This window comes from Schistocerca americana, chromosome 11, assembly GCF_021461395.2.
Source record: "Schistocerca americana isolate TAMUIC-IGC-003095 chromosome 11, iqSchAmer2.1, whole genome shotgun sequence".
In the NCBI taxonomy this organism is placed as follows: Eukaryota; Metazoa; Arthropoda; class Insecta; order Orthoptera; family Acrididae; genus Schistocerca; species Schistocerca americana.
Window position 1 is genome coordinate 124,650,401 of NC_060129.1, and position 12,351 is coordinate 124,662,751.

At 41.8% G+C, this 12,351-nt stretch overlaps 1 protein-coding gene across 1 annotated transcript in view; it reads left to right on the forward strand.

Moving 5' to 3' along the window:
- Nucleotides 1-12,351, forward strand: part of LOC124553362 — a 122,988-nt gene that overhangs the window by 64,085 nt on the left and 46,552 nt on the right. Inside the window, exon 4 of the mRNA XM_047127235.1 lies at nucleotides 10,825-10,940. Coding sequence (XP_046983191.1) covers nucleotides 10,825-10,940 — 116 coding nt within the window. The remainder of the gene's footprint in view (nucleotides 1-10,824; nucleotides 10,941-12,351) is intronic.

Sequence of the window (12,351 nt, forward strand, 5' to 3'; positions counted from 1 at the left end):
ATATCATAAGGAGCTGCTGAAGCATTAGTAACGAGCAAAAAGAAATATTCTAAAAGGGGATTTATGCCTTTGAACGACTATATTAGCAAACTAATAAAAGACAAAAGGGGTGTATCTAAAAGCCTTGTCATTACCTGACACTATGAATTACAGAGAGGTTTATGAAAGTAAATCTGCTGTAGGAAAGAAAGGAATGCGAAAACTTAAACATGAAAGTTGGGATTGATGTGTGAGTGAAACAGAACACGATACTGACGTAAGGGAAGGCAGCGTATACAAAAATATGAAGCACGTCAGTCAACAAGAAAGTATGCTTTACAACTATATGTAATTCTGAATGGTTAAAATACTTTGAATATTTATGGACTGATAATGAAGAAGAACCAAAAATAAACACCAATACCTTGACTGTAGATTTGACAACAACAGAATTGCAAAATGTGGTCCAAGAAACAATAAATAAAAAGTTACTGGGAGCTGATGATATGGAAAAGGAGCTGATTAAATATGCAACTAATGAACTGAAGCATAGACTTTTAAATTTTATTTGCTGGTTGAGCAGACATGTGACAGACAAATGAAATGAAGCTTTGGTAATCCGTATATACAAGTAAGGTGACAAATCGTAAATTACCGAAGAATAAGTCTGCTAAATTCGTGTTACAGACTGTACATCCAACTTATGTCTAATGATAGGATAACTAAAGCTGCAATAGAGTACAAACCAAAAGGAAAAACAAATGTCGGAAGTCACTTAAAAGGATAGTCTGAACGATTCCAATGCAGAACAGAGCAAAAGGCGTAGCCCTTGAAGTCTATGATGACTTGAAGTCTATTAATGTGGGGATACAGCTGACTATGCCTTACCTGGAGAACGTTGTGCACTCTGTTCCTCTACAAATTGAGGTTATTTCAAGAGAGCAAGAGGCGACTACAGTGTGTTAACTGTAAGACGGCAGAGTTGTGAGGGGAGTTCGGGGAGAGGAGGAAGCAAGCATTGGCTGGCGAGGGGAGAGGAGCCATTGGGGGGGGGGGGGGGACAAGGCACGGCTACCATTTTCAGTGCTGGCACTACAAATTGCGCGTCATGCTTACACGAAAGCCTTGGAAGTAAAACTCGCTTTAAATGTTGTTCGTAAACGAAACTGAAATCGTCATGTACATTAAAATCTATATATATATATATATAAATGAATAAGAAATACATATAAGAAATCAATATCCATACAAGCAAAGATTAAACATTATAATTCAGTTGTTAGGACACAAGCAACATATGGATCAGAGTGCCTAACATTGAATAAGAAAGGCGAATTAAGAGAACTAGAGAAAAGAGAGAGAAAAATATTAAGAAAAATTCTAGGTCCTGAGAAAAACACGGAAAATAGGTGGATTAAATGGAGAAATGAAGACCTATACAAAAATACAGAAAAGATCACAGATACAATGAGGAAGACACGGCTAAAATTTTATGGACATTTAAAAAGAATGGAAGAAACACGGATTACAAAGAAAATTTTTAATTACGTTAGTAAGCTGAAAAACACTGTAGGATGGATAGAAGCAGTAAAGAAAGGTAAAGAAAGGTGTTACAGAAGAAATAATACGTGATAGGAATAACTTTAGGCTACTTATAGAAAACGTAAACTATGAAGAAGATGCACCAAAACCGCGACCCAAGAGAGTGTGGACAGATGAGCAGAGACGAGCAGTTGGCGAGAAAATGAAGAAGTACTGGGAAGAACGGAAGAAAAAGAAACACCATAAGTCTTAAGTTGTATGCGGTCCATAGCTGGCCAAATTCATAACAAAAAAAAAAAAAAATTAAAAAAAGAAAAATGAATGTATGTATGTTTGTCTACTATGCACTCACAAACCATTCATCCAATTGCAATAAAACTTTGGTGAGTTGTTCTCCCAACGCCCGAAAAGAGTAATGGACAATGTTTCAACAGGTTGATCACTACAGCATGCATAGCGCAACTGATTAGGTAAAGGCTTATCATGCAGTGGACCCGGGTTAGATTCCCACTCCCCGCAATTTTTTTTCGTTTTATTTCATTCCTCACGATGTTAAACTATTAATTATAAAATTTAAATATACTTAAACAGGTCATATAGTATAACGTTACTGTCAATCTCTTCATGTAAGTCACTCCTCCTCTGCCAACATTTATTAAACATTAAGTTATTATCGATCCACGATTCATCGAGATAAAATATTTCTCTGCCTGCTTCCCTGAAGTTCTTCATGTCAACAATGAAACAAGATCATCAGTGCACAATGTCTGGATGTTCTAAAAACACATTCCTCTTGTTTTTCACCTTACGTCATATGAATCCCATAGACAAAAGTACTTTTCTCAGCGAGACAATACTCCACTTCCAGCCTATTTTGTCGTGCAAAACTGGAAGCAGTGTTTGCAGACTCGGCACAATCTTCCGCACTGAATAAAATTCCACTATCGTGTCACAAATGACAGGCTGGTTGAAATCTTCGATCATGACTTCGATTTCTCCAATTCTTTTCCTAAGTTAAAAGAGAGAGAAAGATTTATAAGAAAATGCCTTCTGCACTGCATGTATTTTTTTGAATTTGGAAATGTACTGTAATATGAATGTGTTTCGAAATAATACAGTAACCACTGATGTTTCCATACAAAGCAATACGGCAGCAAGGAAAAATGAAATATAAGGTAATTCGGACGAAATAGGGGGCTCCTTCAAAGTGATGGCGAACAAAATATCTGAAACGCAAACTCACCTTTTCTTGCCAGGTATTTGTGGTGATACGGCAGAATGATTCTCGGAGAAGTGTTTGAATCTTCCGATGCTACACATGCTTTGTCCTGTGTATGTAGCAGCTCTCACTGAAGATTTGTAAATGGGATGAAGCAATTTTTTCTGCTCCCTTTCCCTTTCGCAGCATTCAATCACACGCAATATAATTTTGCGAGCATCGCTACGTAATACTGGTTTCCTGCTAACCGTAGGCCGACCAGTAGGGGTTGTTGGCGACTCCCAAGATGGGCCAGCAACTGCCCCTTCACTCATTTTGATAATGTTTAGCACAACTGCACGATAAAAACACGCAGAACAGTACAGCACAAAACAATAACGAAGCAGACGACAATGGCTACCTCGTACAACACAGTCAGCTGCGTAATGTCGGCAGCAGTCGGACCTGCGTGCCTACCGAAGCCTCCCGTCGTTTACCGACTTCTACCGATTCAGGACTAGGGAGAGGTCTGCCATTGCCATCTAAAAGTTTACACACTGTAATTCTTTGGCCAGAGTGCTTGCATTTAAGCAAGTGAGGGTTTTATGTCCACCTCTTACATCAAAGCAGGAATACTGAGATATGTTTATTAAAGCTGAATTTCCAATGTGCACACAATACTAATGATGGAAAATTATTAATGTCATGTCCTGACACAGGATAGAGAAGTCAGGGGGGTTTGGGGTCGGGCTGCAATTTAGGAGAGGTGAGGAGAAAATGCAGGAAGACAGATTCCCAGTGGAGGCAGGCTGATGACATGACGCAGTGCCAAACACTGTCACAGGGCGCTAAGAGAGGCGCGGGTTCTGGGACTAGACAGGGGGCTTGCAGCAGGAGAGTCATGGAATTCAGGGGTATCACTGAGACTATTTATTTGCAATCAGACTAATTACTACACTGAAGGCTGATTCTAAACATTAGAAGGAACAAAGGGGTAGGTGTTAAACGGTAGTAGTGAACACTAACAGCACGTCAATTACAAATCTGAGAGCAGCACTCCAAGTGAGGAAAATAAACACATCAGAGGTTTCCGATGCTGGCCACGAGTGACACGAGGTCAGCGGCCCAGCCGATCTGACTGAGAACTCTCTCTGAATACAAAAACATGGGCTTTTACAGAATGGTGGCGGCCCACTATTTCTTCCTTCCTATAGTAGACCCACCACTCCACAGGTGCTTAAAAAGCTTCGGCCAATCTGGCGAGTCACTCTGCACCTCCGGGGCTCCTCTGGCTGACCACATTTAAATTCCTCCCCTACTTCTCCTCAATAGGTAGAGATGCTTCTGGATTTTACATTAACAAACTCCAAGAAGAGAAAGCAGAAAGGTGGAAGGAGTATATAGAGGGTCTATACAAGGGAAATGTTCTTGAGGACAGTATTATGGAAATGGAAGAGGATGTAGATGAAGATGAAGTGGGAGATATGATACTGCGTGAAGAGTTTGACAGAGCACTAAAAGACCTGAGTTGAAACAAGGCCCCGGGAGTAGACAACATTCCATTAGAACTACTGACAGCCTTGGGAGAGCCAGTCCTGAGAAAACTCTACCATCTGGTGAGCAAGATGTATGTGAGAGGCAAAATACCCTCAGACTTCAAGAAGAATATGATAATTCCAATCCCAAAGAAAGCAGGTGTTGACAGATGTGAAAATTACCGAACTACCAGTTCAATAAGTCACAGCTGCAAAATACTAATGCAAATTCTTTACAAACGAATGGAAAAACTGATAGAAGCCGACCTCAGGGAAGATCAGTTTGGATTCTGTAGAAATGTTGAAACGCGTGAGGCAATACTGACCTTACGACTTATCTTAGAAGAAAGATTAAGGAAAGGCATACCTATGTCTCTAGCATTTGTAGACTTAGAGAAAGATTTTGACAATGTTGATTGGAATACTCTCTTTCAAATTCTGAAGGTGGGAGGGGTAAAATACAGGGAGCAAAAGGCTATTTACAATTTGTACAGAAACCAGAAGACAGTTATAAGAGTCGAGGGGCGTAAAAGGGAGGCAGTGGTTGGGAAGGGAGAGAGACGGGGTTGTAGCCTCTCCCCGATGTTATTCAATCTGTATATTGAGCAAGCAATAAAGGAAACAATAGAAAAATTCGGAGTAGGTATTAAAATCCATGGAGAAGAAATTAAAACTTTGAGGTTCGCCAATGACATTGTAATTTTGTCAGAGACAGCAATGGACTTGGAAGAGCAGTTGAATGGAATGGACAGTGTCTTGAAAGGAGGGTATAAGATGAACATCAACAAAAGCAAAACAAGGGTAGTGGAATATAGTCGAGTTAAATCGGGTGATGCTGAGGGAATTGGATTAGGAAATGAGACACTTAAAGTAGTAAAGGAGTTTTGCTATGCGGGGAGCAAAATAACTGATGATGATCGAAGTAGAGAGGATATAAAATGTAGACTGGCAATGGCAAGGAAAGCGTTTCTGAAGAAGAAAAATTTGTTAACTTCGAGTATAGATGTAAGTGTCAGGAAGTCGTTTCTGAAAGTATTTGTATGAAGTGTAGCTATCTATGGAAGTGAAATGTGGACGATAAATAGTTTAGACAAGAAGAGAATAGAAGCTTTCAAAATGTGGTGCTGCAGAAGAATGCTGAAGATTAGATGGGTAGATCACATAACTAATGAGGAGGTACTGAATAGAATTGGGGAGAAGAGGAGTTTGTGGCACAACTTGACTAGAAGAAGGGATTGGTTGGTAGGACATGTTCTGAGGCATCGAGGAATCACCAATTTAGTATTGGAGGGCAGTGCGGTGGGTAAAAATCATAGAGGGAGACCAAGAGATGAATACACTAAGCAGATTCAGAAGGATGTAGGCTGCAGTAGGTACTGGGAGATGAAGAAGCTTTGCACAGTATAGAGTAGCATGGATAACTGCATCAAACTAGTCCAGGACTAAAGACCACAACAACAACAACAACAACAACAACAAAAACTCCAAGTTTGTTGCCAACAGCTGAATGTCACTACTGCTCCTTTTATGGCCAGCAACAACAGTGTTTCGTGTCACTCGGCCACGCCCTCTGTCCTTCTGTGGGTGGGGACTGTTGTAGTAGCACTCTAGCCTGTTTAAACCCACTGACGTTGCAGCTGTTGAGAGCAAGTATCAAGCTTGCTGCCTCTGCTAAGAAGTACCTGTCGTGTACATCCTCTGCTTTGATACCTTAAAACAGCATCTAGGTGGTGGACTGAGTTACCACATAATTCTCTGAAGCGAAACTTTCCCCTGAGACAGCTGCTCAGAGCATCTGCAATTTGCACAGTTCTAGTGATACTATTTATCTGCAGTAACCTAAATGTCAAGGCTTTTGCCTGCTCTCTGCACTCTGTCTCTGATTCACTATCTTGCTCAGGATGGCCTTAAGTGTAACAATGTAGAAAGAAACAGGTCTATGTACTTATAAAAAAAGTAGGAGACCTTACTTTTGGGATTATCCTCGTCTGTATATCAAAGTTTGTGGAGGTGTTCATCAAATGACGGGTATTACCAGGTGTACCGGTATGAAATGAGCGTTAAGATACAAATGTGTCGATAGGGAACATTTGTAGTGAACGAGCCTTAATTATTTTTTTTGTTTGGTTGGTATGACATCTGTCATAGATATTTAGTATACATCAAGTCATGGAACAAACAACACCATATGTTTTCATTGTGTTAACAATGTCGAATTTTGTACCAGAAAGTGACGATTTGCGGAAAGCATTAATTTTGTGTTTTCATTTGAAAAAAACTGCTGCAGAGTCGCATCAAATGCTTGTCGAGGCATATGGTGATCATGCTCTATCACAAGCAACATGCAAAAGATGGTTTCAACAGTTCAGAAGTAATGTTTTTGATGTAAGAAATGAAGAACGTGGAGACCACCAAAAAAGTTCGAAGACGCCGAATTGCAAGAAATATTGGATGAAGATGATACATTGAGTCAGAAGCAAATGGCAGCAATGCTAAATGTTGCGCAAGAAACAATTTCTGACTGTTTGAAAGCTACGGGAAAGATCCAAAAGTGTGGAAAATGGGTGCCACATTAATTGAATGAAAGATGGAAAATCGAAAAACCATTTTTCAAATTATCTTCAAAAACATGAAAGAAAATCAATTTTGCATCGAATTGTTACTAGCGATGAAAAATGGATTTATTTTAAGAATCCTAAATGGGAAAAATCGTGGGTTAATCTGGAACAACCATCAACATTGACTGCGAAACCAGATTGATTTGGCAAGAAGACAATGTTCTGTGTTTGGTGGAATCAGAAAGGTGTGGTGTATCATGAGGTTCTAGAACCCAGTGAAACTGTGAATACTAGTCGCTACAGACAACAGATGATCAATTTGAACTATGCATTGATCGAAAAAAGAACAGAATGGGTCAGAAGACATGGCAAAGTAATTTTTTTACACGACAATGCACCTGCACACAAAGCAAAACTGGTTCAGGATACAATCAAAACACTTGGCTGGGAGCTGCTACTCCACCTGCCATATTCACCAGACTCGGCCCCTTCCGACAACCATTTTTTTTCATCAATGGGACATGCATTGGCTGAGGAACACTTTGATTCCTACGAAGAAGTCGAAAATTGGGTGTCTGATTGGTTTGCTTCAAAAGACGAACATTTCTATTGGCGTGGTGTCCACAAATTGCCAGAAAAGTCGTCAAAATGTATAGAAAGCAATGGTCAGTACTTTGAATGAAATGTTTTTACTTTTCAATTCAGAATTAGTGTTTCATTTTAACAAAAAAAAAAAAAAAAAAAAATGAACGCTCATTTCATACCGGTACACATGGTAAACAATCAAAGTTTACATTTCTTTCAGAAGCTATGTACATCATCATAAATGATCTCAGAAGGTCGTCTTGAAAAATTTCTTCTGATGCTTGATACGTGGTGTGTCAGTTCATGGCGGATGCTGTCTGGAGGCTGCTATACGTCTTCCTATCGTCTCCCAGACATGCTCTACGGTTGACAGATCTTGGAACAGAGCTGGCCACTCATCGATCCATATGTTCCTCAGCATTATGGTGTGTCAGGTTGTGCATTAGTCTGCTGGAATATGCCTACTGGTACCATGGGCATGAATAGTTTGACAAAAGTCTTAGCATATACTGTTGAGTGCTCAGTCCCCTTTCAACAGTTCATTTCTCTTGCCAATCCAACAGCTCCTCACACTGTGATTTCATTAGTTGTAGAGGTTTGCATTGCCAGCATCACTGCTTCCCTTAACCATTGACTGGCACGAAGTAGCATCAACCTGACCACCACAGAGAGAAGTGATATCAACTGCTGAACAGTGCAGTAACCGACGCGTGGCAAATCCACATCTCAACTCGGCTTGTATTAACCTCTTCCTGACCTTCAGTGTTCTTCCTGCCACATTCCTGTCCTGAGCCCATCTTCTCACCACACTTTCTGCAGGCACTGCTCTGCAGCCAGCTGTCTGTGCCGTCTGTCAGTACGGTCTTCTCTTCTCATATCTTGCGAACCATGGATGAAGGGTATCAGACGGATGCCATATTCCTTGACTTCCAGAAAATGTTTGACTCGGTGCCCCACTGCTGCCTCGTAACTAAGGTATGAGCATATGGGATTGGTTCCCAAGTATGTGAGTGGCTCGAAGACTTCTTAAGTAATTGAACCCAGTACGTTGTCCTCGATGGTGAGTGTTCATCGGAGGTGAGGGTATCATCTGGAGTGCCCCAGGGAAGTGTGGTAGGTCCGCTGTTGTTTTCTGTCTACATAAATGATGTTTTGGATAGGGTGGATAGCAATGTGCGGCTGGTTGCTGATGATGCTGTGAAGTACGGGAAGGTGTCGTCATTGAGTGACTGTAGGAGGATACAAGATGACTTGGACAGGATTTGTGATTGGTGTAAAGAATGGCAGCTAACTCTAAATATAGATAAATGTAAATTAATGCAGATGAATAGGAAAAAGAATCCCGTAATGTTTGAATATTCCATTAGTAGTGTAGCGCTTGGCACAGTCACGTCGATTAAATATTTGGGCGTAACATTGCAGAGGAATATGAAGTGGGACAAGCAAGTAATGGCAGTTGTGGGGAAGGCAGATAGTCGTCTTCGGTTCATTGGTAGAATTTTGGGAAGATGTGGTTAATCTGTAAAGGAGACCGCTTATAAAACACTGATACAACCTACTCTTGAGTACTGCTCGAGCGTTTGCGATCCCTATCAGGTTGGATTGAGGGAGGACATAGAAGCAATTCAGAGGCGGGCTGCTAGTTTTGTTACTGGTAGGTTTGATCATCACGCGAGTGTTACGGAAATGCTTCAGGAACTCGGGTGGGAGTCTCTGGAGGAAAGGAGGCGTTCTTTTCATGAATCGCTACTGACAAGGGAACCTCCCCATCGCACCCCCCTCAGATTTAGTTATAAGTTGGCACAGTGCATAGGCCTTGAAAAACTGAACACAGATCAATTGAGGAAACAGGAAGAAGTTGTGTGGAACTGTGAAAAAATAAGCAAAATATACAAACTGAGTAGTTCATGGGAAGATATGCAATATCAAGGACATTATGAACCCAGGAGCGCCGTGGTCTCGTGGTAACGTGAGCAGCTGCGGAACGCAAGGTCCTTGGTTCAAGTCTTCCATCAAGTAAAAGGTTTAATCTTTTATTTTCAGTTTATGTGACAAACTCTTAAGTTTTCATCACTTTTTTGGGAGTGATTATCACATCCACAAGAAAACTTAAATAAGGCAAGGTAGAAGAATCTTTTTACCCACTCGCCAAGTGTACAAGTTAGGTGGGTCGACAACATATTCCTGTCATGTGAAACACATGCCGTCACCAGTGTCATATAGAATATATCAGATGTGTTTTCCTGTGGAGGAATCGTTTGACGTATGACCTTGCGATCAAATGTTTTCGGTTCCCATTGGAGAGGCACGTCCTTTCGTCTACTAATCGCACGGTTTTGCGGTGCGGTCGCAAAACACAGACACTAAACTTATTACAGTGAACAGAGACGTCAATGAACGAACGGACAGATAATAACTATGCAAAAATAAACAAAGTAAAGTTTTCACTCGAGGGTAGACTTGAACCAAGGACCTTTCTTTCCGCAGCAGCTCACGCTACCACGGGACCACGCCGCTCCTGTGCTCAAACAGACCATTATGTTGCCTATGCCGCCCATGGACTACTTAGTTTGTATATTTTGCTTATTTTTTCACAGTTCTACATAACTTCTTCCTGTTTTCTCAATTGATCTGTGTTCAGTTTATCAAGGCCTATCCACTGTGCCAACTTATAACTAAATCTGAGGGGGGTGCGATGGGGAGGTTCCCTTGTGAGGAAATTTAGAGAACCAGCATTTGAGGCTGACTGCAGTGCAATTTTACTGCCGCCAACTTACATTTCCTGGAAAGACCACAAAGATAAGATAAGAGAGATTAGGGCTCGTACAGAGACATATAGGCAGTCATTTTTCCCTCGTTCTGTTTGGGAGTGGAACAGGGAGAGAAGATGCTAGTTGTGGTACGAGGTACCCTCCGCCACGCACCGTATGGTGGATTGCGGAGTATGTATGTAGATGTAGATGAGTCCCCGTTGCCAAAGACCTGACCTTTGCCAGAGGCAGAAAGACGGTGACAAAACAGTGTGTACACATCCTTTACTCATCGTATAATGTTATGAACTGGTCTGAATAGTAGTGGTGTGGCTTGAGTAGTTCCAGTAGCATTCGAGAACCACAACAGCTAGTGCATTCACACCATTCTCCATCTGTAGGAATGTTTTTTTTGTGTACAGAAAATAGAGACGCATGCGGATGAAATTTTGATCGACGTATGCCACCGAGGTAGAAATACTGGAGTACGAGTTTCGTAGTGTTCGATCGAGGTGTCCCTGCTGCGACTCTGACCATTAGTGGCAGCGTATATTGTTCTAGTTTCAAAAAGTGTGTTATACTTGCATACACCCTGTAAGCTGGGGTGAAGGCGGAAAGTGAAAGCTGTGCTTCTACAGAAATCTGATCACTAGTAAGTCACCTGTCTTTTTGTCCAGAGGTGGCGACCTACCTGGAACGCCTCTCCAGCTACTGGCGGGACTCGGCGCAGCTGCTGTCGCTCAGCGTGGAGAACCTCTCGCAGCTGTTGGTCCCCCTCGCATTTGAACACTCGGTGAGTGGCGTTTTATTTATTTATTTATTTTCATCTTTTCAGGCATGTCGTGTGTAAGAGGTGTGAGAGAATGTCAGGAAAAGCCGCACCTGAGTGCCAGCTCTCAGCTCCTGTTTCCCGGTTCAGCTGATCCACACTGTCGCCACCACTGCCTCCCTCTCGGACTCCCTCCGAGGCTCCTGAACCAGCTCACCTCCACGTCTGTCATCTTGTGGGGTCTTTAGACAAAGGGTGCAAGTTCACAACAGATTAGGATTGAGAACATAGTCGAAATTAATTACCTTTCCCCTTTCCCCCGCCGGCCGAAGTGGCCGTGCGGTTAAAGGCGCTGCAGTCTGGAACCGCAAGACCGCTACGGTCGCAGGTTCGAATCCTGCCTCGGGCATGGATGTGTGTGATGTCCTTAGGTTAGTTAGGTTTAACTAGTTCTAAGTTCTAGGGGACTAATGACCTCAGCAGTTGAGTCCCATAGTGCTCAGAGCCATTTTTGAACCCTTCCCCCCCCCCCCCCCCCCCCCCGCGGATTTCTTTAATACATTTGGGAAACATTTCGCTTAACATCGTGCTTTAGAAGTCTGAGCCTCTTGGCTACATACTAGTATTTCATGGGGGCAGGTCTAGATACTCACTATCTCACTATGAATAAAACGTTGCAGGCTGTTATGTCATTGTCAAATTGATTTCACCTTAAAACTTAGAGCTCCTTGATGCAGGATTAATACACCTCACTAATGCATTGCTCAAGAATAGTTATTTGTTCGCTGCGGTGGAAAGAGAGTATTAAGATCGTTGTTGTTGTGGTCTTCAGTCCAGAGACTGATTTGATGCAGCTCTCCATGCTACTCTATCCTGTGCAAGCTTCTTCATCTCCCAGTACCTACTGCAACCTACATCCTTCTGAATCTGTTTAGTGTATTCATTTTTTGGTCTCCCTCTACAATTTTTACCCTCCACACTGCCCTCCAATACTAACTTGGTGATCTCTTGATGCCTTACAATATGTCCTACCAACCGATCCCTTCTTCCAGTCAAGCTGTGCCACAAACTCCTCTTCTCCCCAATTCTGTTCAATACCTCCTCATTAGTTATGTGGTCTACCCATCTAATCTTCAGCATTCTTCTGTAGCACCACATTTTGAAAGCTTCTTTTCTCTTCTCATCCAAACTGTTTATCGTCCACGTTTCACTTCCATACATGGCTACACTCCATACAAATACTTTTAGAAACGACTTCCTGACACTTAAATCTACACTCGATGTTAACAAATTTCTCTTCTTCAGAAACGCATTCCTTGCCATAGTCAGTCTACATTTTATATCCTCTCTACTTCGACCATCATCAGTTATTTTGCTCCCCAAATAGCATAACTCCTTTACTACTTTAAGTGTCTCATTTCCTAATCTAATTCGC